The sequence below is a fragment of the Suillus paluster genome (genome assembly GCF_016628075.1).
Source record: "Suillus paluster strain FC165 chromosome Unknown EDB91scaffold_45, whole genome shotgun sequence".
Taxonomy (NCBI): domain Eukaryota; kingdom Fungi; phylum Basidiomycota; class Agaricomycetes; order Boletales; family Suillaceae; genus Suillus; species Suillus paluster.
The window spans coordinates 158,207-184,754 of record NW_024537605.1 but is presented as its reverse complement, the minus strand read 5'-3'; the positions used below and the strand labels follow the sequence as shown (position 1 = coordinate 184,754).

Sequence of the window (26,548 nt, the reverse complement as noted above, 5' to 3'; positions counted from 1 at the left end):
ATTGCACCCGACCGAATGTGGATCAGACCAAGCTCCTTCGTATCGACAGAGATGCATAGAGTGTATGTCACCTCGGGAGATTTGGAGGTGGTGTAAACAGTAGAGCAAGTATTGCTATTAGTTCCAACGGAATTACACGCACGATGACTATGACCTCCAGTACGTCTAGCGTATGATAGAGCCGAGCCTGATCATAGCTCTGAATGATGTTATAGTTGACCTCTGGAAATATCGAAATCCACGCGCTCACTTGCTCGCATCGGGCAGAATGGATCGCCCGCTCTTGGAGGCGGGGAGGTCTACTGGATACCTGTTTCATGGTCAAATATTTGGCCAACTTAGACATACTTACTCCGTGACACTAGCGCAATTTGCATATAATCTGTACGCATGTACAGCATTATGCGTGAATAGCCCTAGAGCTACCATGGCCGCAGGCCCGCAGTGCAAAGCTGGCGACAGAGGTTTGCGACAAACTCGGAAGGACGGTCACAATGATTTTGAATTCGGAAAGGGATAGTTGCCGTCTGTAGCAAAATTTGCGCCAGTCCGCAAAAGAGTATGCAGAATGGAACACTGGAAATTATATAGCATTGGCAATGCAATACGCACAGGATCTATGCCAGCGTTGATATTGATATTATTATTAATGCTGTGCAATTGTGATCACGTGCAAATTGAATCTTACCTCTATATTTGTACTAAATTATAGTCGAAAAATTAAAATTAAATATAAATATTAGTTAAAATCATTTAATTTATTAGCTGTCTGACCTTCCTTTAGCCATTTACATGCTGAAAGTAGAATACTATGTCATCACTGTCATCAAATGGAGGATGACATCATTTCTTCTCTTTGCAGCAGTAGCTGACGTCATGGATGTGCGCTTGGCACCACCTGTGGCCCGCAGTGCGCAGCGAAACTCCCCGGACGTTAAAAACTAAGGTTGCTTTCTTCGCCTTTCTAGTAGCAGTCTATTCAATAACCCTCTGTATCAAAGATGGCAGCATCAGGCGCACTCCCTGGTCTCTTTTTCTGCTTTGCGGCAATGGTCCTCCTCATTTTTGTATGTTCCATCTAATCTTATTATCGTTATCATGTTTTTGATGCGTTTGTTGACAGGTTTCTGTGTCACCACCAACATGGAACAGCGTATCATTTCTCAATGCCAACCAATACTCCTTTGGTGTATTCGGTTATACGGGTTCGAAGGTTCAAGTTGGTTACTACTTCCCTCTCCCCGGAGATATCAACACCGGAATACTTCACAATCTCACCTTCGTTCTTATTCTCTATCCCATTGCAGCGGGTCTTTCCGGTCTTGCACTCCTCTTCGGATTGTGTGGCGCTGCATACCACCGTGCGGGCACCGTATTCATGAGTTTGCTCTCTGGACTTGCCACGCTGTGCACTTTCATTGCATGGGTCGTTAGCATGTCCCTGTTCGGTGTCGTCAGAAGTCGCCTGAGAAGTAATGGCATTGGCGCCAATTGGGGAAACGCGAACTGGCTTGCGCTTGGCGCGCTGGTTGCGCTGATTCTAGGCTTCTGCACCGCAGCTTGTGGAGTATTTGGAAACTACAGGCGTTCAAGGAACAATCGGTGAGGAGATCTTGACAGGACTGGGGGAAACGACCGAGATGAAAGGACGTTGAAGATAATTATGCTTTCTCCGATTTATATATCATAACGTACACTTATGCTGTCATTCGAGTGGACTTGTCCGTCATCGATGTGTATTTACATAATTGTGTGCTTAGTACTATACCCGATTGTATGTCTTAGTCTGGACCATGGAAATGGTTCCACTTGAATGATCGTATATTGTGTTACGGCGAAGCATTCAACCCAAATTCAACCAGCTGAGATTTACAGATCAATCGAAGTATGATGCACACGCGTAGCGTGGCGTCTACTTTCCTACACACCATCTTCGAGAACTAGTACAGATTTGCCGACATTATTGCCAATCAGCAAATCCACCAGTGCCTCACCGACCCTTTCCATACCATTGTATACATGTTCCAGATATTTCAACTTGCCGGCAGCCAAGTCTCGCGGGACAACGTCATGGAACTCATCCAGATACTTATCTGCCCAGTCGATCACGACTAAACCTTCCATCCTGCATCGCGAAACAAATATTGAGAAACATGGTCAAGGAGTAATATCATTAGCAGAATAACTTACTTCGCTCGATATCTGTTCAACAACCACAGGTTCTATTTCCGCTGTTAGGGTTTAAGGGCCTCCAAGAATAAACGTGCTCACTCGAATACCATATGTCTTGTCCGTACCTAGGTTGTATTGACTAACCATCCCGCAGATAACGATCCTCGCGTTGCAAGCTACATTGTCTATGGCAGCTTCGAGGGTCGGACCACCGACATTGTCAAAGTAAATGTCGATTGGGCCATGCATCCTAAGCTCTGCAGCGGTATTTGCGGTTTTGTAGTTGAAGACATGATCTGCCCCGAGTGACTTCACCAACGAGACCTTCTGGTCGCTACCACAGGATGCAATGACTTTCAATCCTTGGGCTTTGGCAAGCTGAACCACCATACTACGAAATGGATAATCAAAAATGATGATCGAGGGCAAGATGATACATACTGGCCCACGGCGCCACACGCGGCCGATATATAGAGCGTCTCGCCAGGTTTAGGGTTGCTAATATCCTTGAGTCCATAATATGCTGTCTGCCCTGTCATTCCAAGGATTCCAACATAATATCGCCATGGGAGGTTATACTTGTTGTCAAGGACTTGTAGGCTCAGGCCCTTCATCCCAAGTGCATTGGCGTCTATTGATGGGATGACGCTGTAGCGTTCGTAGTCTGCAACAAAACGAAAGATAATAGGTGCTGCCAAACTCCGCAGCAGTATACGCACGCATGAATCCATACACATGTTGGCCGGCTTGAATCAAGGGCGTCTCACTTCGCAAGACCACAGCGACGCTGAAACCAGTAATTCTGCGAACCATCAGTATCTGGTAAAGTCTATTGCATCAGCTTACGTTTCGCCGAGGGCGAATGCATCAATATCCCCTTGAATCTCAACGGGCCGCATGCGATTGCGCATGTAGGGATCAAGGCTGAAGGCAAGCGCCTTGACGAGAATGCCTCCTTGAAGTGGTACATTATCAAGATCAATAGACTGTGTATCGTCGACAATCAAAGCTGTTTTAGGATTTGGCAGGCCATGAGGCATTTCGTTGAAAATGATACGTGAATTGGTTGTCATGATTGTACGAGGGGATATGGAGGATGTCTGCCCAGTATGAGTGTTTCAGCAACTGTTATAAATGGTGCCTTGCTTCGAGACAGCGTGAGCGGGTGGCATTCCGCCGGGTGGTCAATACAGTCACAAAGACGGGTTTCTAGTTCACAATGACTCAGGGGCATCTGCATGGGAATGCGAACGTAACACCAAGAGAACACTCCAGAGGATACATAGCCGCGCCTTGTCGCCGAGACCAGACATGTACGACAAAGATAATCGTTACTTCATCAGGGCTGAAGAAGGATGGGTTTGTTCTCAGTCAGATAGCCTTCCACATCCAGCAAGGATCATTTCGTCACCTCGAGATACATAAGTGATTATACCGTAGAAACATCGGCTTTTAGTTTCGTGATGCGGTAAGTGGCATAGCTACATGGAGCCATACGAGAAGATGCAATGGAATCCGGAAATTATGCGCATCAGTAAAGTGACAGAGACGCCGACTCGTTCGGAGGCCGTCGGGAGGTTGCGGACAGTGGAGCGAAAGCAAAGTGCTGAAATTTCATAGCGTTCACTGTAACCAGGAGGTCAGATGATAGTCACGACTTACGGATGAGCGCGGATATGAAGCAATACTGACATTGTTTGACAGGACATAACAGAACCATGGCTTCCCTATTTTCTTTCACTAGAATCTTTTGGGAATGTGGCCGTTCAAGAACCCAAGAAAATTGCCCAACACTTGTTCGCTAGTCAACTTACCAGGTTGCGAGAAGGGAGCAAGCTGGAATCATGACATTGCCGCGAGGAGCAATTTGAGGGTTGAGTTGCTGTGGGAATGCCACTGACCTAGAGACGGCAGTCGAGTATGTTATGGAGTAAAAACCGCTGTGTTCAAACGTTCACAGGTAGTATCAAAGTATCGGGATAATCCGAGTTTCCTGCATGCTGCTGATGCAGGACCGAGAGGCATTAACAAGCATGAATCAAGACTGTACGTGAACAAGACAGCTGTTGGGTTCTTGACCGGATATTCTGAACAGAAAATCCTGCATATCCTACCGTTCCTTCCAGCTACTCCCGATACCACTAGGTTGGTCCAACAGCGATATTCACTAGCGGGGCTCAGAGTAGGCCGCTGTCCGCTGTTGCTTTCGCTTTCGCTGTCGCTGCACGTGAGTGTCAAGGGTTAGCAGATGTTATATAAGCAGATAGCTCCCTATTAGCTGTTCACCAACTCGCTCGCTACATCAGCAGTATATAGCCTTTTATGGCCTTTCGAGCACTCTTCCAACCTGCATGAACACCAGAGGACCTAGCACAAGAGCTTAATATAGACATAAATTGCATCATAGCCATACAACAAACTCGCTACCTCTATTCTCGTCCCCCTGTTCTCAAATCATCTGGCAGTTTACACCTTACATGGGAATGGGCAAACAGCCCTGCCAATCACCAACGCTTCATCAATATGCTCTGAGTCTCTCCGGAAGTATTTAAAGTGATTCTAGGATTAATCGAGGACCATCAGAGGTGTTCTGATGTGATTCGTCAAATTAATGGCACCAATACTAGTGTTATACTTAGTACTACAGTTGCTCACCTCGTGTTGGTCTTTCTTTCCAAACAACACCTTGTAATTTGCTTTTTGGCCGAGTTCCGTGATGAGTTTCCACACTCGCGAATGGTTATTCTCGCTCCATGGAATTTCCGGCAGCGAGACCTTGGGCTTTTTGGATTTGCCAACCATATATAAGCTTGAGCTTGGATGATGAGCGGCTCAAGGCGATAAACAAAGCGCTCAATATGGTATACGTGATTTATTTCGGATTATTTTGTGCGAGTTGTAAAATAATTTGTTTCGGACAGCGAAAGCGAAAGCGACAGCGGCCAGCGGCCTACTCTGAGCTCCCCTAGTTAACTACCAATATTAATAGGCCCGAGTCGGCCACCCGACCGAAGGTTCCATCACTTCGGCGGCAGTTCGGCCAGAGAGTGCCACAATTTCCAATTTCCTGGCTTCTCCCAAATTTGGCAGGTGTATACGTTCACAACTTTGCCTCATTTTAGGCCTCGTTGAAGCAGGCTGGTCAAACTCGCGACACCCACATGCTGCGCAGCTTCGAGCATGTATATTCAGACTGAATGGGTTGATCCCACCCTTGAATGCGTAGATTCAGAATGGCTATCCTTTCTGTCTTCATTCTTCTCTGCCTGTTTGCGACCTCTACGTTTCTCCAGAGCTCATCCCGTCGCCCGAATCTGCAGTGGGTGATGGCAAGCGACATTGCATTCCCGTCGCCGGTTGGCGGTGTCCCAATGACTTCCGACTTTGGCCCATCAATGTTTTTTTCCCTACTGTATTTTTCCCTCATACCCATCTTCGTTGCCCGACTATCTAACAAGCATTCGCGGGCTGTCGTGAGCATTAACGCGATGATTACAGTCATAGAAAGGTAAACACAGCTCCCTCCTTCCCTAACGCGCGTTGCCTCATGTCAGCTCTCCAGAGTCATAATCTTCTCTCTACGAGCCTGGCAATCCCGCAACCCAGCTGAAAGGATATCCCCCTCATTGACGACTTACATGCAAGTCTCAATTGCTTTACCATATATTTCCATAGCGCACGACGTCGTAGTTCTTCTACGCTGCATGTATGTGAACTCTACAAAGGGACCAGCAGATTTTACGGATTCGCAAGATTCACCCATCGCTCCGTCGATGTCATCCTCTATGCACCCTCTTTCCCCGTTTCACAGTGCTTCGCTTCATCTTTCGGATGACATACTCGACGACCCAAAAAAGCGTTTTTTCTATCGCTGGTTTACCGACGTGCTGAATCTGGCCTTCCTTGTTGCCATTATCCCTGGTATAATTGGCAATGTACATTATCGTGGTGGAATGGATAGCACAAGCACAGCCAATGAGGTGATGATCACCAGGTGCATTCGATTTTCACCCACACACCTCCATCTTATATAAACATATTTGTCAGGTACATAAGCTCCAGTATTGCTCTCTTCCTCATACTTTTTGTGGGGGTTCTGGTTTTTCGCGCCAGAAAGCTACCCAAAGTGGAGCCCATTCAAGCCGTTCTACTTCTTGTCATCCTCGCTTGCAACGTAAGGATCCGTGTACTCTGCTTATCCGTCAATATAATAATCATGATTTTCTTCAATGCGTAGGCATCCTCTGCGATCTTCCGACTGATGTTTATGTATCATCGCACGACCTCTCTTACGTCACTAGCCCCGGGCTCGGGCAACACTTCTTTAGAGAAGGCAACATTCTATATATTCCACATGCTTAGCGACTGGCTGGCCGTCGCTCTGCTGCTCGTTCCGAATATCAGGGCCATCTACAAGACGGGTATGTGGGGGGACTTGAGAACCATTGACCCTCCTCCACAGGAACAGGAATGGGCAAGAAAAAGGAAGGAAGCCAAAGCGCGAAGGAGTATCGCTTGATGCGCGGGCCGCATACGGAGGGACGTAGAGTCCGGTTTAATTAAAGAAACTTTATTATACATGCCTGACATTTGTATCACTCCTAGCTAGAATACTGGGTCTGACGATATTTATACCGAACGCTGTTCAAAGAAGCATGGCGATGACGTTCGCATATGTACGGAAAGAATATTGTAGCAAAATACTATTATTGTAGGACTCATAAAATTATTATTTACATGTAACCAATCTGCCTCACGACATAATGAACTTTGGTATAACCATCTCTACTCTTGAACCAACTGCTTTGGACTATGCGCAGCAAAGCTAGTGACATAGATACTCACGAAAAGTACTATCTTCTAATACTTGCGCTTTGTGAAAGAGATATGAAGGTTGTGGGGGAGCGTCAGGGCAAAGGGAGAGAAGGCGTTCTTCAATCCATTTTTATGAATCGAATCTGCCGGTAATGTCCACTCGTACTCTCGCAGCAACATCACAGCTAGGGCGCGGTGCTCGTAGAGCGCAAAGTTACGAGCAGGGCACTGCCTCGGCCCAGAGGCGAAAGGAACCCAGGCATCCTTGAGAGTCGAGCTCTTCTCGGTCTTCTCGAGGAAGCGGTTGGGCCTAAATGTGTGGGAGTCACCCCAGACGTCGTTACGGTGATGGATGGCGTAGATGTTGTATATAAGTGAGGTGTTAGGTGGAATGTAGTACTTTCCAAGGGTAACAGCTTCGGCGGTGACACGGGGAACAATGTATGAGATCGGAGTGTTGATACGGAGTGCTTCGCGAATGCAGGCGTTGAGGTAAGGTAATGACGCAGCGGAAAGGGTATCAACGCTGGGATCAGCAGTAGGGCCAAGAACGCCAAGAGCTTCCTCGCGCGCAACGGCCTGGATTTCTGGGTGAATAGCAAGGAAGTAGATTAGAGTGGAGAGGCCTCCAGCCGAGGTATCCTAAAATATAGGCTGGAGTTAACATCTGCTACCGAGTGCAGCGGATTAGACTTACGTGGCCAGCTATAAAGAGGACAACCATATTATCACGAAGTTCCTCCTCAGACATCGTGGGCTCCTTCAGCATGAAAGTCATCATATCATCTCCAGGGTCATTACGTTTCTCCTGGAGCAACGTTTTAAACCTGTCGACCAAGTTGTCCATGCGCTTGATGACCTCCTTGCGAGGAAAAACTTTCTCGAGGAAGGGCATGATCAGGTAAAGAGGGTTGGCAATATCGTGCATAATGCCATTGTACTCTTTGACGAACAAGGACTCGGTGCGAATAGCATCAAAGTCATGCCCAAGGACTGAAGAGCCAACCGCATCGAGGGCGAAACGCTGCGCGAGTTCAGAGAAGTCGACAGTATTGGTGTCGTTCTCTTCTGAGGGCGGATTAATGACATCAAAGAGGTTCTTGGCCAAATGCGTGAATTGGTCGACAGGGATGGAAAGATTGAACGCATCTCGGATGACCCTTGAGTGTTTCTTCCAGCGGTCACCATTTGCCATTAGGACATTTGAGCTCCCGATGAAGCGCCATAACAAGAGACCATCAGGCGGCAACTCTTTCGGATATAACAAAAGGTTCTCGGACATTTGGATCGCGAGCTAGAGGAAGATAAATAAGAGATCGATAAAAAGATGAAGTGCCTACCTTGTGGTCAAGAATGTGAATCATCCATCGACCTAAGGCCCACACGAGGACGAGCCCTTCACCCCTCTCGTTTGCATAGGGCAGAATGAGGCGCTTGATACGCACATCCTCGACCTCACCTGATAAATAACTAACCAGAAGAGGGAGGATCGGAACACGAGGGAGATGGCGCAAGTGTGATGGTACGGCGGATAGCTGGAAAGTCACAAATGCAACGGCAAGACTGCCAAAGCACCACCAGATCGTAGCAGGATCCATGAGGAGGTGATGGAATCTGCAAGATGTGAGGCGTTATCGGACGAACGCAAATCATATATCATTCTCTTTAAGTGCCAATCCAGGGGAGCCACCAGATGGGAAGAGGCACTAGGAAGTATGATGTCGTGGTGGATTGATTGATAGTGCGGAAGCGAAAATTCGCATGTTTTCGAGCACTAACGAAATCCGGAGAATCTAAGTGAGCTGAAGCCCTGATCTTCCTATAGACAATGGGAAGCTAGTGGCGCAAAGAGCTAATTGTAGGGTCTTCCCACCATTTACGAGCGTTCCTGCCCTTGGCTAGTACTTGCAATGATGTTCCGTTGACCCTAGAGGATTCAGTGATTTTGAAGGTTGATGTAGTACATACCTCCAAAGCGGGGGCAATACAGTACAAGCGCAGAATGCTTGATCATGAATAATGATAATAACTTACAATCAGTGAAAGCCCGCACGAAGCCGCACAATTGAGATGGAATAAATACTTTTGTGAGCCAACTAGGTACTTCTAGGCCCATCAGCAAAACACCCAGTTTTCTCGATTGTCAGAAAGAAGTTTGATGCTTACGATGAGCTAGTGATGGAGCAACGCGATTGGTAGAAGAGACTTTTTCGTTGTGCAATATATATATCTGGATGTACGTTAACAATTGAAATGGTAGACATTAAAATCGACCTGCAGCTCGATGCGGCAATTAATGCATAGATTGAAGATTGTGCTACTAGTACTAGCTGCTGATCATGTCATACTATGCGAACTCTGTACTGAACGTATGATAACTCTCCTTATCCGCGAAGCTGTTCAGAAAAAATCGGTCATAACTCTCCAAACAAGTCGCCGAAGAAATTGATCGCTAGGGGTCGTACCCTGGCCGAGTGAAAACGAGGACGTTACGGCAATATGAGGAGCAATTATCGCGATGCGTACGGAAGTCATGACGCTCGCTCGCGGTGGTATCGCGATGGGATATTCGCTCTTTCCTCCGCTAGGCAGTGACGTCTCCCCAGAGGTATTTCACGTTAATCGGGTACAATATCTCGTTCGAGACAATCCGTTGGCTTTCATTATTCGTTCGCTGCAGTATATTTTTCTTTTTGTGTTTGTCCGAGTTCACACTGAGTTTTTAAACAGGACGGGACCCTTATTATTCATGCGAAGTTCAGAAACCTGTTTATCTTTCACCTTCTTGTGAGACTGATCTGGCGTGGGCCCTACAGGCTGCATTCATTTCTCCACTCGCCGCGCGAACAGCTACACCACGCCATTGGCGCAAGTGTAGAGTCTGCTTTGTTGGAACAGAGTCGACTGAGGCTCGGAAAGAGCAGAAGTGCCCTGGAATCAAACGCCGCCTCATTCACCAGGAGTTGTTCGACCATGACCAATCTTGACGACGACGAGAAAGCTATGCTGGATGGGTGGAAGGACTACATGGTAATTTGTGGGAGCTCCCAACAGCACACTACTGAGCGATTGTCTGATTTCGACTTGGATGATCTGGAATCATAATTCGTACTAGATTTGTCGTAGATTCCCACTAGTTTCCCAGTCTCTACTTTACAATGCGAAATTCAGTATATTTAATTGCTACACTACTATATTTTGCAAATGCGAACAGTTACGAACGTACGCCCTGAGCCAAATGTGAGTTGTTGAAAAATTTATTTCGACCGATTCGACTTTTTTTAGATGTAGGTAGTGATTTTCTTACCTTCCTTTCTTGGCACGTCGAAGCAATCGGTGCCGTTATCAGGACCCGCTGACATACCGCGGCTTCGGAGATCGTTCTCTCTTGTTCGCTATAACGCGTGTAACACTGACTCTGGGCTACGGTTGCCGTTGTCAAAATAATGAGAATTGACTTTTCACTGTACTTGGTCACAGGCCGGGAGCTGCTGCCACCAGGGAAGGTCAGCGATACCCATGATTTCAAACGCCATTAAAGTCGCTCGCTCATTTTTAGGAATATCTGGAATCCTTGGAAGAGGTCTGGGCATCATTTTCAGAAGTGACATGTGTTGATCGGCGTTTCTACTTGCACCAAATTTTCTAGGCCTTACAAGGCGGTGTTACTGTTGTTCAGATCCGAGAAAAGAAGTCCGACACACTAGAAGTGAGAAGTGATCGTTTGTCTCCTTATTGCCCTTTCAGACGGCCTATCCCAGTTCTTGGAAATTGCACGAGAGTCGAAGATCCTCTGCACGAAATACAAGGTTCCTCTCATCATCAACGACCGTATTGATATCGCGCTCGCCGTTCAAGCCGATGGTGTGCATCTGGGGCAAACAGACATGCCGGTCCATGTCGCAAAGACTTTACTTCCCGCAGATATGGTGATTGGTGTCTCCTGCAACAATATAGACCATGTGAAGAAAGCGATAGAGGACCAAGTTGATTATGTTGGCATCGGTGCCGTCTGGGGCACGACAACTAAGCAGCTGACCAGCCCAATCATTGGGGTCAGAGGTGTTGGCTCGCTGCTTCGAGCTCTAGATGGGACAGATACCAAGGCGGTTGCAATCGGTATGCAGAAATGCACACACTGCATCCATTGAGATGTCTAAAAACCTGTTCTCCAGGGGGGATAAATCACACCAACGTCCTGAGAACCTTACATGGATCTGTATCAACATCTGGACACAGGCTGGATGGTATCGCTGTGGTCTCGGACATTGTGGCTTCTTCAGCACCCCGTTCCGCAGCCCAAAGGCTCAGGGATAGCCTCGATGCGTGGGTTCATTATTTTGATGTGCAAAGTCAAGCGCCGCAAGTGTACGATGTGGAGACCATCAAGAACAGCGTTGTCGAACTTATGCAGGTGATACGAGACAAGAGTCCACTCATCCATCAAGTAGACACTCTCACGCATGATGATATTTTGCCTATCGATTAACTGCCACACAGATAACAAATGTCGTGGTCACGAACCAATCCGCGAATGCCACCTTAGCCTTGGGTGCAAGTCCCATTATGGCTACTGCGCCCGAAGAGATGCATGATCTTAGTCGCATTCCAGGCGGTTTACTCATAAACTTTGGCACCATTACGAACAAAGATAGCATGATTCTTGCGGGGCAGTACGCAAATGAAGCACAAAAACCCCTAGTCTTTGATCCAGTCGGAGTAGGCGCTACTCAGTTCAGGAAGATGACAGCTTCAGAACTCCTGAATGCATGGCAGGCCAGCGTTATCAAAGGCAACGCTGGTGAGATGGCTGCTCTCGCTAACTCGATAGAGGTCTGTTACACATATCCTGCTTCCGCGTGGAACTTGCGAATTTATGGTATTTATTTACAGGTACAGGCTAAAGGGGTTGATAGCGTTGGCTCTGGGTTCGCAGATCCGGCGTCTTTTGTCCGGGAGATAGCCAAGAAGGAAAGTGAGTGCGCCGTGAATATCGCGAGTGCATAAGTCTTAAAACTCATACGCCGTAAGGATGCGTCGTCGTGATGACGGGACCGACAGACTGGGTGTCCGATGGCACCATCGTGGTGAGGTTGGAAAACGGCCATAAAATGCTCGGTGATATTACGGGGTCGGGATGTGTTGTTGGGACCTGCGTTGCTACGTTTTGTGCTGGTGCCTCACTTCTTGCCACTACCCATGAAACGAGCCCTGGACCTGAGCCAGCGAAGCTCGTCAGGGGAAACATGCTGATAGGCGCTGTTGGTGGGTAAGTCAAATCTGATCAAGCAATTTCGTACAATGAGAAGACTAGCTAATGGCTGGTAGTGTTTTGGCTCTGACGGTGGCAGCCGAGTGTGCAGCTGAAAGAAGCGATGTCCATGGGTCTGGAACGTTCCTCCCAGCCCTCATAGATGAACTGTACCACTTGAAGCCAGAAACTGTGCTCTCCAGGGCAAAAGTTCAAGTGTTATGAAATTACAGTATGTAACATCTCGGCGATGCAAAGTTAGCATGTTAGCGACTAGATATCTCGTGTATAACAATATTCTAAACGGACAAAGATTCATCTGGCTAGTATATAGGAGTGGAAAGAGTATTTCCAATTGGTGCGTCCAAGATTCTGGAGAAAGGCATGGCTTCAGTAGGCTGAAGCCAGTTCTTCTCGTCGTGTTTGGCGTAAGGAGGTGAGTCAATCATGTGGAAAGTATACGCAAATCGCGTGTGAGCACTGGTATTACGTTCTGACTTGTGAAGGACACTGCCATGGATGAGGACGAGATCGCCTAGCATCTGGTGTTCAGCGATGGTCATCCGGCTAGCACGTAACCAAATACCTGGTTCACAAGCTTCCAGCACATATTTCCCTTCGGAGGCACTTTCTGACGCAATCTGCATCGTTTTCTCGCTTGTGTCGGATGGGGGAGGCGGAGGGGCGGTAAGCTGCTCGAAACCGGTACCACCCCCTGGTAATCGTACAAATCTCTTCGTGATTGGAGTTGTCAGATGCGATCCGGGCAAGAATGACAGGGCGCCGTTCGTGGGTGTGCACTTCTCAAGAGCCATCCAGAACCCCAGAGCACTTAGGGGTGACGTGTACTAAATATGACCTGAGAATGAAGGCATGGAAACAGGGGGAAAGACTGATACTGACGAGGAACGTGCTGAGCATTTTCATAGGCCCATTTTAGACTTGGACTCAACGTCAGTGACTTGCCACTTACGAGTCGTTGTGCTCGGGCACTCCAAGGTTGATGTATTAGCTACTTGCCAGAATGTCGTTACCGGCTGATGTCAGTTGCTCACCTGCACCACCAGTCTGAGACTGTTTGAATATAACCATTGATTGCATTGCTAGAAATTATATATCAGTGTCCCCTCTGGCGACCAAACATGATTCATTACCAACTGGATCATGATGGAATCGCAGGTCGCGCTACTAGAGCCTTCAGTCGATCGTTTTCCAGAGTAACCTTTCGGAACACAGGGTCCAATTCGTGAAGGGCTATCTTAAGTAAGATTCATGTGAAGATTCATGTGTGTTCGCAACGAACCGTGACCGATCTTATTCACTGCCTTTGCCTTATCCCTCGTAAGCTTCCCACTACTGTCGACTGGCGTCTTCGTCAAGGAAATAGCGGATCTTATCGCCTGAATTCAGAAAGTAGTCGTCACCGACGTGGTCTTTATCCGACGTTGTGAATTTGATCTGCCACGCGTCCAGGGTCCTGAATGTTGTTCGCGATTTAAGTAGGCGCACTCACCAGGGGATGGTCCTCCGGCGTAAATTCATCGAGGAGATCTTTGGACCGCGCCAAAAGAGAACTTGTCTGGTCGTGAGAGAGGAAACCACGGACGACCAAGTACCTGAGTAGACCGGTCACTGAGAGCATCGAGTTTCCTAGATATCCTACTTACCCATCCCTATAAAACTGACAACCATAGTATTAGAAATCATGGAAGAGTATTCAAGAGTACTAGTACTAACCTTGTCGATATGCGCCTGAGAAAGATATTCCAGAGGTTGCGTCATGGGTCGTTAACGTCGCTCGCTGAGCGCTGAGCACCTAGGTCGGTTAATGAGTGTCAACTGCTCAGATAAGATAACAAGGCTACATAGCTAATATATAGCTTAGGGCTATGCCATTGCTATGTACAGAGCGGTGAGATCCGGCAAATTTAGATCTCCGCCGGTAGCCTCCTGCCACTCCGCCCCAGAAACTCAAACCTTGACCCCAACCACCACTTCTATCATTACATCAAGGAGTCCTGGCTGAGACCCATGGCACCAGCGCGTTCTACCAGACGCAATCAGCATGAACAAAGTGTATCCCTGCGCTCGGGCCAGCCGGATGCGTCCCCCACCACAGATGTCCCCGGAAGTAATCTGTTTCTCGAGCCGATGATGGGCACGCCTCTTAATGTGTATATCGAGAAGGAGGTGGAAGACAGGGACACTCTCGTCGAACTTGTAACGGTAGGTCACCCTTCGGATCTCGTGTCTTTGAGGATGGGTTACTAAATCTTTGTGGCAGAAACACGGCGGCACATCGTCACCAGGGTATAGCGGGACGCCATACATTCTTGGTGAGTACGAACCTTACCATGTCCGCCACATTTCATACAACTGCGCCCTATTAGTCGATCCACATAAAGAATCAGGCCAGAACTTGTACCGTCAGTACGCTGGTAAAAAGGGTAAAATTGTCCTGCACTACCGCTGGGTTCATGAGTGCGTCCGTACTGGCGCTCTTCAAACATTCCAGAACAATTGGGCGGGTTGTAAAGTCACTGGGATGGAGAAGTTTGTCTCTTCCTTGCCACCGAATATTCCTCCCCATGTTGAATAACCTCACCAGAGTGACGCCACCTACCATCGTCCCGTCTCAGACTGATCAAACGCGTCCCACCGCATCTCAGCCTGCTCCAATGCAGTCCCATGCCTCCCCACCCGCAAGCAATGCCTCCTATGCCCCCTGGAGATCCCATGGTTCATCCACCTCAAACATCTTACGGTTACCCTGTGTACGGACATCCAATGCATGCTCCTCCTCGAGGTATGCAGCCGCCGACAGCTGCCCCGCCCCAATCATGGCAGGCCCCCAATGCCATCGCACCCCAGCAAACGCATATAGCCTCACCCCAGACTGCAGCGATGCTTGCCCGGCAAACACATCCATATCGGGACGAACCTTGGGTGACGCCCTTCAACCAGCCTCCGCCCCATATGGTAGCTGGGCCGAGTGCGCCAACTTATGACTATAGATACGGAGATGATCGTCCTGAATGGGCTCCTCCGGCTAATGAATATCCTTACGACCCTGCTTCGGTAAGTTGTCACGCGCGTTAGTCAAGGTTGCTATTCATATGGTCAATATCAGTATGAGCATCCATATGATCAGACTGCACCTTACATGCCAGAAGCAGGACCGTCGGCGGCTGGACCGTCTTCGGTCCCCGCTGATAGTGCACTTGCTGAAAAGCCCCGTGGTCGTAAACGCACTCGCAATACTGTACGTTTCACCTCATCTCATCTGACGTGATATATGATTTTATCATTAGGCGCCGCCCGCCGCCCCACCCTCCGCTCTTGTATTGAATCGCCGAAATCCCCCGGCACGTTCACCAACTCCCCCAACGCGCGTAATCAAGAGCACATACGGAGGAAACTTGTTTACCTCTGATGACGTATTATACCTCAAACGATACATCGATTACTGTCAAGAACAAGGTCTAGTCCTCAGGTGGGTATTTACTGACAGTTGGCGGCTAAGACTAAACTATCTCCAGTTTAAGAGAAATCTGCGAGAGGATTGCAGTCAAAGTAAGTCGCTTGCATCTCCAGTGTTGTTCAACCTTTCCTGACGGTCGTGCATGGATGCATGATAGGCGCCCCATCATACGTGAGCGAGTCTCAAGTAAGGCATTATTATCAATCTGACGAGTGCCGCAGGTTTTACTCTTGGCGTCGATACTGCAATAAGCATCAGATCCGGTTGGGTGGCTACTCAATGGACACCGGCGACAACAACACGCCCCGCCCTGAAGGCGAAGTTGAGCCCGAAGAGGAAGAGCAACTAATGCCTCTCGGAACTACGGGTCCTGGTATCATCGCGGCTGCGCAGGCTCGGTTGCAGCAAGACGTTAACCGTCCACGTAATCGCTCTCCGACTCCACCTCGCGCTCTCTTCAGGAGTACAACGGGGAAGGGAGTAGCTTTCACGGACGAGGACGTTGCGTTCCTTGTACGTTTTATGGAGTACAGGAAGTAAGTACTACAACATGATTTCCTTGCGGTGATTTCATGATGTACCTAGGTCCCAGGATCGATTCGATATGGTTGCATTCTGGAAGGACGTTGCTGCCAAGGTAATCGACTCACATTCCGTTATATTCTCTTGACTGATCATTCTCAGGCCCCGCATCACTCGCGCGCGTCATGGATGAAGTTCTGGCGTCGTCACAAGCACGAACTGAATCGCACAGAAGAGGACGAGCCTCTGCCTCAGCCACCGGAGAAAAAGATGCGTTACAGCCGCGGAGATGATATTCTGCTCGCCAAGTACTTTTTCACAAAGCCGGAAGGGACGTCAGATAAGATCTTCCAGGCGTTTGGTCGTACAGTCAGTCTCCACTGTTTGGTATTATATCGAGTTGACTGACCTGGTCTTGCTCACAGCATCCTCATCATCCTTGGAAGGGATGGCAGGAACATCACCGTATACACAAAGCTAAGATCGATCACTTCATTCAGCAATTGGCGAATGGCGAGAACATTGACATTGATGAGAACGGTGAGGAGGCTTGAGAATCTTGCATCTACTATAAATGTACAGTATGTACCACAAATTCTAGGGTGTCTACGGGGCAACATTGCATGTGGGCAAGCAAGGTGACATGACATGTCGATATATATATATAGTACTCGATGTTCTTGACAGTGTGTCAATATCGACATAATTCCAAGTTTTGGCTTAAGCTTTATCTAGTACTGTCTCGTCCCCAGTCAGACCTATACTATAGAAGGAAGAGGGTCGTTCGTTCAGCTTTATTTCCATTGGACATTGTTGACAGTGCTATCAATAATGAAAGTTATGTTTATCGGCAACGGTCATAACGCGTCTGTTGCGAAGGCACATGAAATTTAATATGCCATGACTTGAGTGTTGGACATATCTTAGATTCAAACAACCGTTCCAGCCCGTTCCCCCTAGGACTGCTCAAGATAATCATGAGAATACGTTACACGGAAGAGTCGTAAAAACATACCCGCATCATCCCACGGAATACTGTACTACATCTTCTGTGAGTTCGAAGTGCTTGATATCATGTAGTGCTGATAAACCTGTACGGTACTTATCGTGACGGGTGAATTCACCGAGGGTAATGTTACTTGCGAGCACGTCCGCATTCAAGGCAAAAACGTTCCTTGCCAAATGATGGTCCATACGGTGTGTTATTAATATTAACCACGCGTTAAGCAGAGGAAGTGATGGAAACAAATCTCCATAGAAAAGCAGCGCATTATGGGCACTCGAGACTCCATGATTGGATCAACCAGAAAGTAAAGGACAAACGCCCATACGAATCCGAACTTGACAATGACCTCGTGCCCCCCGCTGGAGTCCGTGTGCACTGTACAGCCGTGTGCTCGCAAAAAAAAATCTAAAAAAGGCATTGAGAAGCATCCAGTGCGGGCTGAGAGGGGTTGAGAATATACTAGGAGTATCGGAGTAAACTCGCCCGGATGTTTGGTGCGGCGTCAACTCAGAGATGGACGAATAGTGATGCGGGTCACACACGGTGACGAATACGGTGTACTTGCTGGGCGCCGAGCTGGAGGGCGGTGCCGATCTGTAACAGCAAGTACTTAGCTGTAACACTGTTTAACCCCTGTAACACCCCTACCCGTTACAGATATTAATAGGACAGGAATGAGTGGAGATGCAGTGGAAGTAGATGAGTCTGTGGAAGGACTTAGAAGTGAAGCTCTAGAAGGTAGTCTAGACTAGCAAGTAGACAATGAATATTAAAGTAGCCACAAGACTTGTATTGTTGTTTACGAGAACAAGACATTATGAAGGTTTTGTTTTGTTTTGTTTGTGTAAAGTCAACAATATGACCAATCGGAGTTTTAAATAGTATTATCTCTTGTGACGGTTCCTCCCTACTACTAGTTACTTCAACTCATCGACTGAGCCGGGCGCTCTTCTTCTTATTCAAACCGCCATCATGGCGAACGTCGCTGCTCGTAAAAAATCAATAGCATCGAATCCCGGTCTTGTAATCGAAACTCCAGTAGCTAACAACAATATCCTCAACAAAGCTGCTTCTCAATCGACATCCCTCTACCAGCAATGCTCTTCCTTGCGAACTCGCTTAATGCGTATCCCTGGATTCTCAAATTTCTTCATACTGTCATCTCACTCAGGTTCACTACGTCAGTCAACCGATCCTGTAACTCAACTCTGGGACTGCTTCTCCCTCGGAATATCACTATGTTTCCTTTACCAGCTTCTTCCTGGCAGAACAAATACATCTACAGTAAAAACGGATCCTTCAATCTTCGACGTCAGTAATGAACGTGCAAAGAAGCATGCCATCGCTGTCTTCGTCATGAATATAACGAACCTCGACAATTGCGAGCAGTTCACCGTAACCGATTTATGGGAGAGACACTCGACCGATGGTCTAGTAAAGGTGCGTTCCTGGCTTATCTCCATTCGTCGCTCTAACACCTCATGACCATCTAGGTCGTCAGTACAGTGACCACCATCGTCGATATGTTGCCGTCCGCACTATTCGAAGCAGCTCCTTTGTCCCCTCCATTGATGTCCACGCATGATTCCATCGACTCGCTAGTGGGTGACGTACCAAATACGCCCGTTCCCGCAAGCGCGCAAGAGGCCGCCCGTAACAACATTATCAGAGAGTTGGTAGAGACCGAACGGAAATACGTCCAAGACTTGGAGGTCATGCAGGTGCGTACCCTACATCTGCATTTAGTATCTCTTGTCTAACTTGACAAAAGAAATATGCAACTGCCTTGTCCCAAAGCAATACAATCGACCAGGATACCATTCACTACCTTTTCCCAGGACTGAACAAACTTTTGAACTTCCAAAGGAAGTTCCTCATTCGATTAGAGAGCACCGCAGAGATGGCGTGGCGAGATCAGCGCTGGGGAGTCCTCTTTCTAGAAAACGTTCGTGTTTCTCGATGCTTCTTTTCTTCCTTATGGGTTTATTCAACTTGGTTCATTCTGGGAACAACAGGAAGAGGAATTCGCAGTATACGAACCCTACTGTGCAAACTACACCAATGCAGTAGATCTCATGGTTGCGGAGGAGCAGAATCTTTCGGTGAGCCTTCCTCCGTGACAGTTCCTGTACCTGCATTGTTGGGCTGTTCAGCGTCATATGCTTAGTGACGGAACATATCGCGAACATATGTTAAAAATAGAACATCCAAATACTGATCTCCGTCCTCAGGTCCACAATAATTTGATCAACGCCAAATCTGAACTGCCTGCCTTTTTGATCAAGCCGGTTCAGCGAATTTGCAAATATCCGCTGCTCCTTGATGTAAGTGTAATTTCGATATCAAAGAAAGCATCATGAGCTGACTGGAATTTGTAGTCGCTTATTAAGGCGACATCTGCCACCGATTACCCGCATTCTGAGGAACTCCAAGCTGGATCGGCTGCCGCTAAACGTATTACCGATAAGATTAACGAGGCACAAAGACGCGCTGAGAATGTCCAGACAGTCAAAAATCTGGAAGGTCGCGTTCAAGACTGGAAAGGTCACCATTTGTCGAATTTCGGCGCCCTTCTCCTCGATGATATCTTCACCGTCACCAAGTCTGACGTCGATCGCGAATATCACGTATTTCTCTTTGAGAAGATCATACTTTGCTGTAAGGAGGCAGCACCTCCCCCTCAAAACGGCAAACGCGGAGGAAAGAATAATTCTATTCTTAAGAAGCAGAATGGCTTGCAAGCCCTTGCTCCCCCACCCATGAGCTCACCGAACAAGAAAAAAGACACTCCTCTCCTGTTGAAAGGACGTATCTTCTTGAACAACGTCACCCAAGCTATTCCGAGCTCGAATAGGAATTCGATTGGTAGGTCTGTTGGTCTTGCGAATGTCTCATACTGACAGTTCTTCCTCAAGCTTCAACCACAATCAACCCACATTCCCTGGCTGTGTGGTGGCGAGGCGATGACGACCTCGAGTTCTTTACCCTCCGTTGCCGATCCGAAGAGCAACTGCGACAGTGGGAGTGTCAGATTAACCGTCTCATTAAGGAGGTTGCGAGTCGAAGAGCGTCAGAACGGAATTTCTCCCAACTCATGGCTCAACACAGCAGTCACGCCTCTGTTCCTGCTGCACATTTGCCGCGTTCAATGCCTTTCGCTCATGACCGCGGTTCCTCGATGGTGTCTCATGCCCACTCCCTACATAGCCTTCCACCTCACCCAGCCAGCAGTCGTCATCGTGTCAATGCCTACAGCACCAGCGAGGAAGTCTCGGTGGCTGGATCTTACTCCAGCGGTAGCTATCCTAGCCACGAGGGCTTCGAGTTCGACTTGGAGGACGAGTATGAGGATTACCCTCCTGCGAGCATGCCACCATCCGGTCGTGGCACGCCCATGGGTATGCATCGAATGCAGAGCATGCCTGTCGAGCCACGCGACTCGGCGGTTGGCGATGACCGCCCCCGAGCCAGGACAGAAGACATCAATGGTCAGGTCATGTCGCAATGGCGAACGGCGAATGGCGTTTTGCCTTTGCCACCTGGAGCTAATCCCCCCGTTCCCCTTTCCTATCGCCCCATGGCCAACAGGGTGAATTCTACTGCAAGTTTTGGCACAGACCCTAGTTTCCCCTCACGTCCTCCTCGAGTTCCTTTGCAAGGCCAGATCAGCTCATCGAAGCTGACGACCCTGTACGATAGCGGTGGTTCCCGTAGCGTTACGGCGTCGCCGGCTTTGAATGGCAGTAATGCACTGCCGTTGAGATCACGGAGTGCTAGTCAGCCGAGCGCATATGTACCACTAGCGCCCCCTCCTCCTGTTCCTAACAACGTAATGTGGCCTCATCGATCGGAGGATTCTGCTGCTTCAAGTAGCAAGCGGGGTAGTGGATCTAGTCAGTCGACGGGTGGGGGTTCGTCGGAGGAGTCACCACATAGTTCCTCGCCCATCACGCCATTCGGATCCAGCGAATCATCTCTTGGAGGTTCAGCTCTCCGATCCCCTCGGTCACAAACGTTTGAAACCATGGTCTCTAGCGGCGCCCACCTCGCTTTCTCACCTCCAGTCAAGGTGAAGGTACACTTCAACGAGGATATATTCGTCATCCAAGTCCCGCGATGCACAGAGTATTGTGACCTTGTCGACAAAGTCGGCAAGAAAATCCGGCTGTGTGGGCCGCGCCGTGATGATACCCCGCTGCGGGTAAGATATCGGGATGAGGACGGAGATATGGTCTCTCTTGGTTCCACCGAAGATGTCCAAATGGCCTTTGAGTCGTTCCGACCTGGCGGGCAAGTCACGCTCTACGTGACATGACATCGCACCGCTCTTCCATCCCCCTCTTCGACTCGTATACATACTCTTGCTGTTTCCCAGGGGGACTCGCATTTCTCGTTGTACATAATATGTATCACTGGCATGTTCGCACCACATTCGTTTCTATATGGTTTTCTCTATCGCTTTCTGACTTCCTTGACTCAGGTGCTCATCGGGCTTGAGACCATCCTTGTGTGGTTCACATCTCTTTGATATCGATATCTACATGGCTCTCTTTCTTCCTTTGTAGTACTTTTGAATCCTTGGGCATCGTATATCATCTAAAAGTGGAGCACTAGTCACGTGTAATTTTTATTAGAATACTGCACTCATTGCTACGGTTTTATTCAAATACATCATGTTTATTGGCGTCTAAGAGGTTTTCGTTTGCATATAACCGACAATCTAACACTGACAAGGCATCGTCTATTGGTGAGTCGTATGAGAAGGACATGGGAAGGCAATCCAATTTCTATGTCCCCATCGTTTCTGATATCTATTATCACAGAGCGTCGGGAGAGATGTCGCCCAATGTGTTGAGTTCCAATGTCATGGCACTGTACAACGACCGGGTATCTTCACCATGCTCGGAATGAGCATCGATTGTTTCCTGGGGGATTCTGTAAGCCAAAATGTGGTTACCCTGACAGAAGTGACTTACGTCAAAGTAATGATTGACGAGGCTTCGGGGTGCTGTAAGAGAAGGTTCATGGTTAATGATAGTCGAGCATACAGAAGAAGAACATACTCCGTGGAGTTTTAGGTAACCGACAGCTCGCACCGCTTTGAAGGATATGATATGCAACGAGGCCAGTCCTAGACACCAATCATTATCCCCGTTCTACCACCACGATGGCATCCGACATACCATCCTGTTTGATGCGATGCCCCTAAGCCACGCCCGGTATCTCCATGGAAAAACTGCCAAGATACAGCTTCGGTACAAGCCCAACCGTGAAATGTTGATCAACATTACCTCATAAAAGGAGACGTAATCGCGGAAGTGCGCGTCATGGTCAAGCTTCACGTTCCCACCGTTGGTGGCCCTTTTGCCTTCGACATCACGTCCAAAAATGTGAATTATTCGATGCTGTATTTCCTCTGCCACCTCCACGAGGTTCATATACTCTCCGCTGCCGGTGGGACATTCGACCTAAGAAGGCGTCAATATGACGGGCATAATAAATATTTTTTTACGCTTACCTGCAGGTCGTCACCGTAATACTGATAAAACCGCTGCAGACTTTCTATCAGAAGGAAGTTGACAGCAAGCCCTGAACACTTATTAGGGACCAGTAATTTTAAAACGGTTGAATAAACTTACAGATAGGCCCTCTCCAATTCGAGTTTCCACCGAACATTCCAGAGTGGGATTCTCCAGGCCAATACCCAACCTCATGCCATTCTCCGTTGACGTGCATTCCCCATGGCTTTTCCTTGTGCAGCTTGGATAATCTATCTCGATTCATCAGAGCAGCCCGGCGACTGCCGCGTAGAAAATACTCACGAACGAATGCCGTATTCGCTGAGGAACTCATCCTCGTCTAGCATCTTCTCCAGCATGCGCACTAGGCGTTCTTTACTAGCCAAAGCGAGTAAACGACGTTCGCCTCTACCTCCAGCTACGATACCGTGAATAACGTATGTGAACATATTTAGATCGACTCACCCCTCATATTCGCCATGTTTCTCCCCGACATCCCGGGTCGATTATCGATGAACCATTCCACGCGCTTCTTGAATCCAGGGAATCGATTGATTGTGGCGGGTTCCAAGACAAGGGTCGCGTAAAGGGGGATGAGACTGACAAAGCTCCTAATAGGAAGCTGAAACGAATTCCCTGGGCCAAACTCAATGGCGTCATAATACATGCCATCTTTCTCGTTCCATAGGCTCAACTCGTTATCCCCTGTTCTATAAGTCATGGCGTCTGCAATGAAGATGAAGTGCTTAGGCAAAGTGAGCACGTTGTAGGATTCGACCGGCATGATTGGCTCACCTCGAAGAACTTGGAAGCGATGTCTTCATATACAGCATTGTGCTTTGCCAACTCAAGGGCTATGTTTAGCCTGACGAAGAATTAATGCATAGAAAATACAAGACACACACGGAGCTTACATATTCAAACAATAAAATGCCATCCACGCAGTGCCATCCGCCTGGCGCAAGCTCCCGCCCGTGGGAAGTGGCTCGGAACGGTTGAATATGCCGATATTATCAAGCCCAAGAAATCCTCCCTCGAATACATTGTGTCCCCCGGAGTCCTTACGATTGACCCACCTCAAAAAGTGGCGATCAGGGGCGACGAATAAATAGAAGAGTAAAATGGTGCTTACCACGTGAAATTGAGCAATAACTTCTGGAAGACACGTTCCAAAAAAGGGAGATCCTCTCTGCCAGTGAGTTTGCGTTCTATTTTGAAGACTCTAAACGTCGCCCTAGGTAGCTGTCAGCAATACGATCCCACGATCACAGAACTTGCATACCAGGCATGGACCTAGTTCACGGATCATTTAGAAGATGAACTCGCGGATAAAGCACGAACACCAACCGGTGGGTTGACATCACTGAAATTCCATTCGTACGCAGGAATCTGGCCGTCAGGCTTCATGTACCATTCCCGAGTTAGTAAATCTAATTGCTTCTTTGCAAACGAAGGATCCACCACGGCGAGGGGAATGCAATGAAATGCCGTGTCCCATGCGGCAAAGAAAGGGTATTCCCATCTGGACAGCCTTCCGTGAGCCAAGACCTAAATAAAATGATCTGCTAACTGACTTGTCAGGCATGGAAAGAATGTCTTCTATGTGCATATGGCGCCAGTGCTGTGGTCAAATGAGTGCTCAATAGATCGGTCACTCATTTCACTAACCTTATTACGAATATGTTGGCGTCCAGGGGGAGGTGGAGGTTGAGCTGGATCGCCTTCAATCCACTCCTGTTGCACGAAGTAATAGAACTGTTTCGTCCAAAGCATGCCCCCAAGCGCTTGCCTCATTACCTGCTTCAAGTCGTCGCTAATGGGGCCAAGGAGCAAAGAACTATAGAACTCATTTGCTTCCTCCCGACGCTCCTCTATAACATCGTCGAAAGCACCTTCATCTTCGATGCTTCTGTCCTTGCTCGGAGAAAGTGGGGTCAACTTCAGACGGACCACGGCACATCCACCTCGGCCTGGGACGTCGCGGAAGGTGTAATGCGCGGCAGACTTGGTTCCACGTCGTTCGGGGTTTACAAACGGCAACTCTTGGGATGGAGCTTCGCAGGTAGGGATCGATCCTGCTGGGCGTGCGGCACTCGAGTCATCTAGCCCTTGTGAATCTGAGCGCCCTCGCTTAGATCTGTGGGATGGAATGATATGATCATGAAAGGCGTCTTTCACGAATGCACTCTGATTTATGCCGCCATACAATCGGCGGAAATTTGTGTCGTTGTCTGTGAATAGCAAATCTGGTTGTACGACATCATCATCATCACCAACAAATTCCCCGTCCGCACCCGCGGGTGGAGGAGATGGCAGACAACACAGGAAGCTCCCCGCCATGTCTGGGTGTTTGACCTTGACGTAGCTAATGTCATTGTCGGTAGCGGCGGCGGATAGTGATGGCATGGGCGGTTTCTGTGCAGGCCAGGACCATGTGTTCCTGAACCACAGTTGCGGGATAATATGCAAGGTGGCGGGGTCAGGTCCACGGTTGTAACTCGTAATACGGATGTAAACATTGTCTGGATCGTCTTCGTCTTTCGCATACTGGCCACTTTGTCATCACCTATTATCGCCACACGTAGGAGAAACTGACCTCCATGAAAACATCCCAGTAACGATCGTCGTCGAAGACGTCCGTATCTAAAATTTCATACTCCTCAACGTTCCGGTCACGGTGAACATTCTCGTCCACCAGTTCCTCGTATGGAAACCTGCGTTGAGGATACTTGTATAAGAACTTCATGTATGAATGGGTTGGGGTGGAATCCAGGTAGTAGTAAAGTTCCTTGACATCTTCCCCATGGTTTCCCTGGTGGCCTGTGACTCCGAATAGCCTTTCCTTCAGGATAGAGTCCTGCCCATTCCAGAGAGCGAGTGAAAAGCAAAGGCGCTGGTGGCTATCCGATATGCCACCGATGCCATCTTCACCCCATCTGTACGCACGGGATCGGGAGTGCTCATGGGGGAAATGGCTCCAGGCGTCACCATTGTCTGAATAGTCCTCCCGAACAGTTGCCTAATACGAACTTTATCAGCGCGTACTCAACTAGATGCCAGCATGTACCCACCCATTGCCTATCACTAAGATAAGGTCCCCACCGCTTCCAGTGACGCTCACGATTCTGATCCTGCAGCAAACGATATTTCTCAACTCCATGATAATCCGCGCCTAATAATTCAGACAACTGCTGTCTGTAGCTCTTGGTCGAATCATTTTCCTGAATCTTGGGATCGTTTGAAACAGCCTTCGAAGTTTTCGGTGGTGCTTTGAGAGACAGTGCCGGTGCAGCTGCCTTGGGGATTTGAATCGTCAGTCCAGGATCACGCGGATCCGCTTGCTGAATGCCATTGTTATCCTCAGTTCCTCTAAAAAGTTTCTGCTGAAGGGTCTTGATCGCATCTGACGACATGATAACCGGAAGAGAGATGAGATGGTGAAGATGGTTATCAATCCTGTCTGCTGAATTTACTTTGACCTGTTTGAAATTCTAGTCCTAGTCTATATCACGGTGGAGCATTGGAGCAGATAGTGACGCTTGCGGGCCGCCTAGGCCTCATGCCTCATGAGATTTCAATATCAATTGCGGAGCAACAACTTGAAGCGACAACCAACGTCGAAAGTATAAACCAATTATCAAGGTGTAGACGAAAAGGAGGGGTATGCGTGTAGTAGTATACTTGTCACGTTGTAATTGCTTCAACACGAAAAAAACACTCTTCAAACAAAAGCGACCTAGATTGGCGTATATAAGTGAATCAAGCCTATGGAATGACGTGAG

General features: G+C 48.3%; 10 protein-coding genes across 10 annotated transcripts; 5 read left to right on the top strand and 5 right to left on the bottom strand.

The window, feature by feature from the left end:
* Window positions 1-1,001: 1,001 nt before the first annotated feature.
* EDB91DRAFT_1250640 (uncharacterized protein) lies at window positions 1,002-1,606 on the top strand (the record flags this gene model as incomplete). The annotated part of the gene is made up of 2 exons (XM_041323251.1): window positions 1,002-1,067; window positions 1,124-1,606. The coding sequence occupies 2 exons, from the start codon at window positions 1,002-1,004 to the stop codon at window positions 1,604-1,606; spliced, it is 549 nt and encodes a 182-aa protein (XP_041175044.1).
* A 227-nt stretch (window positions 1,607-1,833) lies between these two features.
* Window positions 1,834-3,416, bottom strand: EDB91DRAFT_569220 (uncharacterized protein). Its single transcript, XM_041327736.1, has 6 exons — window positions 3,019-3,416; window positions 2,892-2,974; window positions 2,614-2,803; window positions 2,272-2,563; window positions 2,191-2,222; window positions 1,834-2,125 (listed from the first exon to the last, which is right to left on the bottom strand). The coding sequence occupies exons 1-6, from the start codon at window positions 3,243-3,245 to the stop codon at window positions 1,921-1,923; spliced, it is 1,029 nt and encodes a 342-aa protein (XP_041175043.1). The 5' UTR covers window positions 3,246-3,416; the 3' UTR covers window positions 1,834-1,920.
* A 1,073-nt stretch (window positions 3,417-4,489) lies between these two features.
* EDB91DRAFT_1145307 (uncharacterized protein) lies at window positions 4,490-5,091 on the bottom strand (the record flags this gene model as incomplete). The annotated part of the gene is made up of 2 exons (XM_041319182.1): window positions 4,490-4,762; window positions 4,828-5,091. Coding segments are annotated over 2 exons (195 nt in total), but the record flags the coding sequence as incomplete, so codon positions are not given.
* A 407-nt stretch (window positions 5,092-5,498) lies between these two features.
* EDB91DRAFT_1056420 (uncharacterized protein) lies at window positions 5,499-6,691 on the top strand (the record flags this gene model as incomplete). The annotated part of the gene is made up of 4 exons (XM_041314005.1): window positions 5,499-5,680; window positions 5,735-6,166; window positions 6,220-6,346; window positions 6,410-6,691. 4 exons carry the CDS (start codon window positions 5,499-5,501, stop codon window positions 6,689-6,691), a joined length of 1,023 nt encoding a protein of 340 aa, XP_041175041.1.
* Window positions 6,692-6,861: 170 nt separating this feature from the next.
* EDB91DRAFT_569179 (cytochrome P450) lies at window positions 6,862-8,754 on the bottom strand. Its single transcript, XM_041327735.1, has 3 exons — window positions 8,328-8,754; window positions 7,685-8,281; window positions 6,862-7,629 (listed from the first exon to the last, which is right to left on the bottom strand). Exons 1-3 carry the CDS (start codon window positions 8,583-8,585, stop codon window positions 7,033-7,035), a joined length of 1,452 nt encoding a protein of 483 aa, XP_041175040.1. The 5' UTR covers window positions 8,586-8,754; the 3' UTR covers window positions 6,862-7,032.
* A 1,679-nt stretch (window positions 8,755-10,433) lies between these two features.
* Window positions 10,434-12,463, top strand: EDB91DRAFT_1056441 (Hydroxyethylthiazole kinase family-domain-containing protein; the record flags this gene model as incomplete). The annotated part of the gene is made up of 9 exons (XM_041314007.1): window positions 10,434-10,493; window positions 10,547-10,570; window positions 10,637-10,696; window positions 10,749-11,106; window positions 11,163-11,434; window positions 11,488-11,820; window positions 11,881-11,962; window positions 12,019-12,256; window positions 12,316-12,463. 9 exons carry the CDS (start codon window positions 10,434-10,436, stop codon window positions 12,461-12,463), a joined length of 1,575 nt encoding a protein of 524 aa, XP_041175039.1.
* Window positions 12,464-12,561: 98 nt separating this feature from the next.
* Window positions 12,562-14,020, bottom strand: EDB91DRAFT_1238284 (uncharacterized protein; the record flags this gene model as incomplete). The annotated part of the gene is given in 9 exon segments (XM_041321693.1): window positions 12,562-12,773; window positions 12,825-13,069; window positions 13,212-13,230; window positions 13,294-13,312; window positions 13,428-13,492; window positions 13,542-13,576; window positions 13,596-13,696; window positions 13,752-13,870; window positions 13,972-14,020. 9 exon segments carry the CDS (start codon window positions 14,018-14,020, stop codon window positions 12,562-12,564), a joined length of 864 nt encoding a protein of 287 aa, XP_041175038.1.
* A 249-nt stretch (window positions 14,021-14,269) lies between these two features.
* On the top strand, window positions 14,270-16,795 carry EDB91DRAFT_1238283 (uncharacterized protein; the record flags this gene model as incomplete). Its single annotated transcript, XM_041321692.1, has 11 exons — window positions 14,270-14,464; window positions 14,523-14,574; window positions 14,629-14,791; window positions 14,908-15,316; window positions 15,369-15,500; window positions 15,550-15,731; window positions 15,778-15,811; window positions 15,933-16,255; window positions 16,305-16,356; window positions 16,404-16,610; window positions 16,667-16,795. 11 exons carry the CDS (start codon window positions 14,270-14,272, stop codon window positions 16,793-16,795), a joined length of 1,878 nt encoding a protein of 625 aa, XP_041175037.1.
* Window positions 16,796-18,144: 1,349 nt separating this feature from the next.
* On the top strand, window positions 18,145-21,939 carry EDB91DRAFT_1204776 (uncharacterized protein). The gene is made up of 7 exons (XM_041320691.1): window positions 18,145-18,687; window positions 18,741-18,968; window positions 19,019-19,192; window positions 19,263-19,349; window positions 19,479-19,571; window positions 19,626-20,112; window positions 20,163-21,939. Exons 1-7 carry the CDS (start codon window positions 18,220-18,222, stop codon window positions 21,560-21,562), a joined length of 2,937 nt encoding a protein of 978 aa, XP_041175036.1. The 5' UTR covers window positions 18,145-18,219; the 3' UTR covers window positions 21,563-21,939.
* Window positions 21,814-26,304, bottom strand: EDB91DRAFT_568731 (Six-hairpin glycosidase-like protein). Its single transcript, XM_041327734.1, has 18 exons — window positions 25,838-26,304; window positions 25,363-25,785; window positions 24,435-25,313; window positions 24,341-24,387; window positions 24,114-24,288; window positions 24,049-24,059; window positions 23,899-24,000; window positions 23,681-23,842; window positions 23,562-23,631; window positions 23,232-23,511; window positions 23,070-23,184; window positions 22,887-23,017; window positions 22,766-22,836; window positions 22,539-22,715; window positions 22,431-22,483; window positions 22,311-22,378; window positions 22,224-22,255; window positions 21,814-22,172 (listed from the first exon to the last, which is right to left on the bottom strand). Exons 1-18 carry the CDS (start codon window positions 26,177-26,179, stop codon window positions 22,065-22,067), a joined length of 3,246 nt encoding a protein of 1,081 aa, XP_041175035.1. The 5' UTR covers window positions 26,180-26,304; the 3' UTR covers window positions 21,814-22,064.
* Between the last annotated feature and the right edge of the window lie 244 nt (window positions 26,305-26,548).

Bases quoted from the DNA above. Each gene is read 5' to 3' on its own strand.
- EDB91DRAFT_1204776 (XM_041320691.1), top strand. From the start codon at position 18,220: ATGGCGAACGTCGCTGCTCGTAAAAAATCAATAGCATCGAATCCCGGT. The intron at 19,350-19,478 runs GTGAGCCTTCCT...CTCCGTCCTCAG, and splicing joins CGGAGGAGCAGAATCTTTCG to GTCCACAATAATTTGATCAA. The intron at 20,113-20,162 runs GTAGGTCTGTTG...TTCTTCCTCAAG, and splicing joins CTCGAATAGGAATTCGATTG to CTTCAACCACAATCAACCCA.
- EDB91DRAFT_569220 (XM_041327736.1), bottom strand. From the start codon at position 3,245: ATGACAACCAATTCACGTATCATTTTCAACGAAATGCCTCATGGCCTG. The intron at 2,804-2,891 runs GTGCGTATACTG...TCCCATCAATAG, and splicing joins ACATGTGTATGGATTCATGC to ACGCCAATGCACTTGGGATG. The intron at 2,223-2,271 runs GTGAGCACGTTT...CAGCGGAAATAG, and splicing joins ACAAGACATATGGTATTCGA to AACCTGTGGTTGTTGAACAG.
- EDB91DRAFT_569179 (XM_041327735.1), bottom strand. From the start codon at position 8,585: ATGGATCCTGCTACGATCTGGTGGTGCTTTGGCAGTCTTGCCGTTGCA. The intron at 8,282-8,327 runs GTAGGCACTTCA...ATCTTCCTCTAG, and splicing joins TTCACATTCTTGACCACAAG to CTCGCGATCCAAATGTCCGA. The intron at 7,630-7,684 runs GTAAGTCTAATC...CCTATATTTTAG, and splicing joins TCCTCTTTATAGCTGGCCAC to GATACCTCGGCTGGAGGCCT.
- EDB91DRAFT_568731 (XM_041327734.1), bottom strand. From the start codon at position 26,179: ATGTCGTCAGATGCGATCAAGACCCTTCAGCAGAAACTTTTTAGAGGA. The intron at 23,843-23,898 runs GTAAGCACCATT...CCACTTTTTGAG, and splicing joins TTATTGCTCAATTTCACGTG to GTGGGTCAATCGTAAGGACT. The intron at 22,379-22,430 runs GTATGTCGGATG...ATTGGTGTCTAG, and splicing joins GCATCGCATCAAACAGGATG to GACTGGCCTCGTTGCATATC.